The sequence below is a fragment of the Mastomys coucha genome, unplaced genomic scaffold (assembly GCF_008632895.1).
Source record: "Mastomys coucha isolate ucsf_1 unplaced genomic scaffold, UCSF_Mcou_1 pScaffold23, whole genome shotgun sequence".
NCBI lineage: Eukaryota > Metazoa > Chordata > Mammalia > Rodentia > Muridae > Mastomys > Mastomys coucha.
In genome coordinates this window covers 115287949-115294481 of record NW_022196906.1, presented here as the reverse complement: position 1 = coordinate 115294481, position 6533 = coordinate 115287949, and the positions used below count along the sequence as shown (strand labels likewise).

General features: G+C 48.7%; 1 protein-coding gene across 4 annotated transcripts in view; it reads left to right on the top strand.

Annotated features, from left to right (window-relative positions):
- Positions 1 to 6533, top strand: part of Ulk4 (unc-51 like kinase 4) — a 308678-nt gene that overhangs the window by 132590 nt on the left and 169555 nt on the right. For all 4 annotated transcript variants that reach the window (XM_031345897.1, XM_031345899.1, XM_031345898.1 and 1 more), the window contains one exon: positions 6373 to 6421. In XM_031345897.1, the coding sequence (XP_031201757.1) occupies positions 6373 to 6421 (49 nt within the window). The remainder of the gene's footprint in view (positions 1 to 6372; positions 6422 to 6533) is intronic.

The window sequence follows — 6533 nt, the reverse complement described above, 5'->3', positions numbered from 1 at the left end:
TCGAATCCTCGTGCACAGTACACGGTAGGCACGAGGTCCATGCTCGAATCCTCGTGCACAGTACATGGTAGGCACGAGGTCCATGCTCGAATCCTCGTGCACAGTACACGGTAGGCATGAGGTCTATGCCTGAATGGATGGTAAGAAAAGGCAGAAGCATTCACCTGACCACCAAGGCAAGGGGATTCCAAACCCCTAACTCCTACATTTCATGAAGTAAACTGAACCGGGGGTGGGGGGTGGGGGGAGAGACAGAGACAGATTACTAGCTTGCTAAACTGAAAATGTGTTGAAAACCGTTCATGATCTCACTTACAGCTATTTACTCATTATTGTGGGGTTCGTATCTGGAGGTGAAGGGAAATGTTGTCAGTTTGTACAGCTTGGGGACTCGCCCCTGGCCCTCACCCCTGCTGATCCTTAATCTTGCTGACAATGTGTTTCTGCTCAGGGTCTTCTTGCCCTGAGGTATGGGTGATGTGTGCTGGGTCCCTGGGAGTATAGTCCCTGTTACAGAGCGTGAAATAGAGTCACAAAGTCATCAGAGAGAGTTGCATGCTGCAGAGCTCAGGGTTCACAAAGGATGAACGTGGAGCTCAGGAAGAGTGTGCTTCAGACCCGGACAGCACAGTGCAGCAGGATGCATGATGGATGAGCCAGAGCTCTCGGCTAATGACCTGTGTGAGCATGGCTCCTGGAGAGCCCTGTGAGGTGCGTCATAGCATCTGATGTCTGAGGGTAATTGCCGGTGCCTATGAGAGAGAGAGGGAGAGAGAGGGAGAGAGCGCTCACACTGCCACTGTGCGGAAGCCATCTTGTCTGAGGCTTCCTTTTCTGCTCCCCCACCCCCACCCCGTGTGTGTGATGCGAGAGCCAGCCTGTGGTCTCAGTTCACTAAGCGGATGTGAGTCAGAACTGTGTGACTCGGTTGTTAACAGAATTCCTGTTGCCCCTCAAGTGTCCCTCCTAGTGGAAGACTTACTTTAACCTGACCAGATAGTCCCTGTGTGAAAATTGTTACCCTTTCCGTGACCATCTTGGGCAATGGGAGAGTTCCGTGTGAAAAGCGTATTCCACTGTAGACTGATTCTGTGACTTAGTTCTAAGGCTTTCTCAGAGGGTGAAGAAGTCAAGCCCATGGCCTGAGCAAGCCATGGCTGTGTGTTTTAGTCCCTGGGGTGAGAATTTCCTCAGGAAAGAAGTGTCCTGCTTGGTCAGAATCCTTTGGGTTTTTGGAATATAAGTGCGTGTTAAAACTGTGGGAACTTAAACCCTGGCATCTTTGTGTATTTATGTGAAAAATATATTACACACTCAGGCGTGCACAAACACACACACACACACACACACACACACACACACACACTTACTTCTTGGTGAAGCTCCTGGAGTCCTCTGCAAATGCATTAGGAAGCATGGCAGGAAAGAGCAGATGTTTGAAGGAGAAATACCACAAACATCATTGATTTCGGGGTAGATGACACATCATCCTGTAACTAAACATTAAAAAGCCATTTCATTTTGAAGCTGACTCACTGAACAAATAATTTGAAATACAGCTTGATGTTGGAGATTTTTAATTTAAAATGACTGTCACTGGCCCACTAGACTGGTAAATTATATAAACGAAAAAGCTTTGTTTATAGTCAACTACTCCTTCAGTCAGAATAAATAGAAAACTAAAACTCCTAACCAGTATTGTTGGGGGGCTAAGCAAGTATACCCTCAGTGGGTATGTACTCCCAACTTGGTGTGTGTACCTCCAGCTCAAGGTGTACACCTCCATTTCAGTGTGTGCACCTCCATTTCAGTGTGTGCGCCTCCATTTCAGTGTGTGCACCTCCATTTCAGTGTGTGCGCCTCCATTTCAGTGTGTGCTCCTCCATTTCAGTATGTGCACCTCCATTTCAGTGTGTGCACCTCCAGCTCAGTGTGCACGCCTCCAGCTCAGTGTGTGCACCTCCATTTCAGTGTGTACACCTCCAGCTCAGTGTGTGCACCTCCAGCTCAGTGTGTGTGCCCCAGCTCAGTGTGTGTGCCCCAGCTCAGTGTGTGCACCTCCATTTCAGTGTGTGCACCTCCATTTCAGTGTGTGTGCCTCCAGCTCAGAGTGTACACCCCTAGCTCAGTGCGCACGCCTCCAGCTCATTGTGTGCACCTCCAGCTCAGAGTGTGCACCCCTAGCTCAGTGTGCACGCCTCCAGCTCAGTGTGCACGCCTCCAGCTCAGAGTGCACACCTCCAGCTCAGTGTGTGCACACCTCCAGCTCAGTGTGTGCACAGATGGACTAGAAGCAGACGATGAAGTTCTCCAGAGGACAGATGCACCTGACCAGGACTGCTTAGCTCTGCATGTGGCTTGCTGTTTATCTAAACCCAGGTCTTGTGTCAGGACCCTAAAGATGGACGTGGGAATCTCTAGATCACTTTATTTGTTCCTCTTCCCAATGTAGACACATTGACTAAATCACCTTTCTTTGCTTTTCACTATTAATTATCTCTTTGATTGGCATATGGGGGGAGGGTGGGTGAACTTCCTGGGAGTGTTTGGACCCAGACTCTGACCCTAAATTAAACCTTAGTCCTAGCAGGAGCTGAGTGAGTCCTTAGCTGGTAGCATATGGGAGCTTAGCAAGCATATGGGAGCCTGGGTTCTCCTGTAGTGTAGTGTGCACGTCTCCTGTAGAGACCTGACCTCTGCTAGCAGTGAGAAGATTAGAAACGGATCTCCCCTGTGCTCGGCCTCCAGACTGGAGCACTTCCTGGCACACCTTGTTTCTGACTTCATGATCCTCTGAGAGGATGCCCTAGGCATGCATAGCCAACTACACATCCAGAGGACACTGAGCCCATAGCCGACATCTGTAAGCATTCGTTGGTGACAAGCTGCCATGTGACCACAGTTCCGCATGGTCACCTGTCTGTTTCTGTGAACTGCTGCTACTCAGACTGAGGAATTGCTCTACTTGTCACAGATGGGCACCATAGAAGCTTGTGTTCTACAAAGATGGCAACATGGCTATATCACTCCGCCAGTGAGAGGTCTGCTCTGGCTCCTCCCACTCAGCCTGTGATGAGTCTGTCTGATGTCCATCACTTTCCTTTGGACACTCCTCACCCAGGCTCACTGATTGGACATTCGCTCTTGGTTCTTGGCCACCATGCTGGGACAGTCCAAGTCATGTGGAGGGGGCAATGGTAGATGCCCCCCCAAACAGAGTCAACCATGAGGTTTGTAAATTGTGCCAAGTGCGTGGGTTCCTTCCCACACCTTCAGCTCTCCTAGATACCTCATCCCCTATCCCCTGTCTTCCCAGCTGTGGTCTCAATCACTGAGGGCCAAAGGCAAGACCAAATTTCTGGCTCACAGAGCCTATGGACTTTGGAAAATGGTTGTTTTGTGCAACCACATTTGAAGTAGTTACATGTTTCCCTAAAATACCACAGCAGTGACATTGTTATAAAGAAATCCTGAAAAACACACAGACAGAAGCAGAAATTGTTGACCATCAGTCTCATGCCACTTCATGAGTCAAAGCAATCCCTGTCCTGTCTCGATTCAAGGGGAGGGACTGGAGCAGGTGACAGTGCAGATGAGAGAGAGAGAGAGAGAGAGAGAGAGAGAGAGAGAGAGAGAGAGAGAGAGAGAGAGAAAGAGAAAGAGAGAAAGAGAAAGAGAGAAAGAGAGAGAGAAAGAGAGGAGAGACATGGGTAGAGGGACTGGAGCAGGTGACAGTGCAGATGCCTGAGAGAGAGTCATGGGTATAGGATCCCCATGGGGAGGACGTGACCCTGTGGGAGGAGTTGTTTTGTGAGCCCAGGCCTTTGCCTCATGTATTTTGCTTCTGTTCTCATTGTTGACACAGCCCCTGACAGAGGCAACTTAAGGGAGGAGGGATTAATTTTAGAAACTTTTATTTTGAGATTTGTTGTTGATTGTTTTGCTTTTGGTATAGCAATTGGCACATTTGTAATGTATCTGATCGTATCCACCCCCACTCTCCCTCCTCCTCCTGTTTCCCCCCCAGCACACACCCTCTCACCTCACATTCTCTTCTGTGTAAAACACGGATTCCAATCAGTGCTGTGTGCCAGGAGGTGTAGGGCTGTACCTGAGCATGGCCATACTGGACAGAGAAGGGGATCCTCCTTCCAGCAGGTCTCATTGGCTGCTGGTGCCTCAGCCCAGGGGAGGAGCCTCTTGGGCCTCTCCCCAGCGCAGCTGGAAGTTGACCCAGCTTGGTCCTGTGCTGATAACCATGGGTTTATAAGTGAATAGTCCCCGGTACATCTGGAAGACGATGTTTCATGGGGTTCCACCCATGCTTTGCTCCTGTGCTCCACCTGTGTTCCACTTCTTACCTGACCCACCCTCCTCATCTGCTATTTTCCCCAAGTTTGGGGCCTTTGCTATAGATGTCCATTTAGAGCTGTGGCCTCAACAGCCACTCCTCAGCCCTTCGACCAGTCATGAATCTGCATTAATGGCTGACTGCTGCGGAGAGAAACTTCTCTGGCTAAGACTGGGAGCAGTGCTCAATGAGTATAAACATAAGGGTTTAGAAGGCAATTGCCTTTTAGCAAAACAGTGAGTGTAGGTTTCCTCTTTGAGGGCCTGTGACCTCCTTAGCCATGGCCTTTTTACCAGGATCACAGTACTGGGCATGAATTTCCTTGTGTGAAGTTGGCTTCCCATCCAATCACAAAGTGGCTGCTTGGTTGCTTGGCCCCTGCTCTATCTGCTTTTGCACTTGACTCCTGAGAATCCACGCATAAGTGGGATCTCCTCGTGTTTTCTTTTCCTTATTGAATATGGCGTCTTCCCTGTAGCTCAGGTTGGCCTGAATTCACTGTGTGGATCAGGGTGGCCTTGAACTCATGAGCCTCCCATTCAGCCTTCCCAGAGCTGGGATTCTGTGTGCATGCGTGTGGTACCATATCCAGCCTCCTGCAGTGTGTTTCTGTGCCTGCTTCATTTTGTTTAGAATGACAACCAGTGACCATCATCCCCAGTGACAGCTTCCATTCTTTCCTTTGCTGACTGGCATTCTGTCACATGCGGAGGCCGCACTTCTGTGCTCCTGTTCTCTAAAGGGCACTCAGGCTGTCACCGCTCAGTCTACAGACACCCCGTGGGGAGAGGTGGTCTGTTCTGTTCTGGCCCAGGAAGCCCATGTCTCCCATTCCCTTCGAAAGTGACTGTGAGCACTATGATACCCTCTTTGATCTGTGTGTTACCACAGACAGACGCGCTCCTGGGAGGCCGGATGCTACAGCCCTGTGTCTGTCTGCCTGGGGGTGTCTGTGACACAGACATCTCCAACAGAGGCAATGTGCTTGTCTTGACCTACACAGTCAACTCATGCACGTATGTGTGCAGAGATGCCTTTAGAGGTCAGAAAGGGGATTGGATCTCCTGAAGTTGGAGTTAAAGATGGTTGTGAGCTGCCCAGGCTAAGTGCTGAGAAGTGAACGTGCCTCCTCTGCCAGAGTAGTGTGTGTTCTCAACCACCTCACCGTCTCTCCAGCAGCCAGATATGATCACTGTTAACCAAACTCATGTGCAGAATAAAGTTTTATCGGTACACAGCCATGCCTGTCTACCTTGGCGTCCTTACAGCTGCCTGTCACATCACTGCAGCTCTGCAGCTCAGCTATGGTTGCCATAGAGACCGAGAGGCTGTGCAGAGCCCAGTATTTACCACTCTCTGGCCTATCACTGTTTGTCTTGTTTGTCCTTAAAATTACTTTTTGTGGCACTGGGGTGAAGTTTCTCCCACAGAGCTGTGCCCACCCCCAGATCATCATGCTTAATAAAAACAGGCACACTTGGATGATTCTGGTTTCTTGAAGGCGATTTTTCTCTAAAATTTCATGAAATAATCATTCTGTTATAACTGATGATAATTTATAACCAGATTTGAAGAAAGAAAGTACCTAGAGTAGAATGGGTGATAGGTGTCCAATTTTTAAAAATTAAAGGCCATTAAAATTCATTGTGCATTAATTTATTTATGCTAGGAAGACGCTAACGAGGCAGAGATAGAAAAAAGTGACAGCATCACATGCTGGTGGCTCTGCTCCGTGTGCCCTGGCTCCAGTGTTTCACCCTGCGTTACCTTGGTTGGTTGTCTTTAGAATAATCATGAATTTTAATTAATTTTCACATTAAAATATCAATTAGGCTGAGCTGATCATTGTGAAGATGTCTCATATTTGTGTTTAATTGCTGGAGCTGAGTGGATCCATTCAGACTTTCTCCATCAGGGATTAAGCAGTTAGACATGGGGGTTCCGTTCCACCCTATTAGGGCAGCAGTTTAAATTCATATTAGCATCCCTGTGCTAATCCCCCCCTTTCCCTCCCCTTACAGGCTTGTGGAAGAAAGCAAACTGCTCCCGCTCATTTTTGAAGTAATTCTGGTAAGTTTGAAGCATGTCTTTTGGAATTCAAGTGAACATTTTAAGTTTTAAAGTTTTGGGGTGAATTGTATGGTTGTCCCTCCCCTCCTCCCCTCCCTCCTCTCCTCCCTCC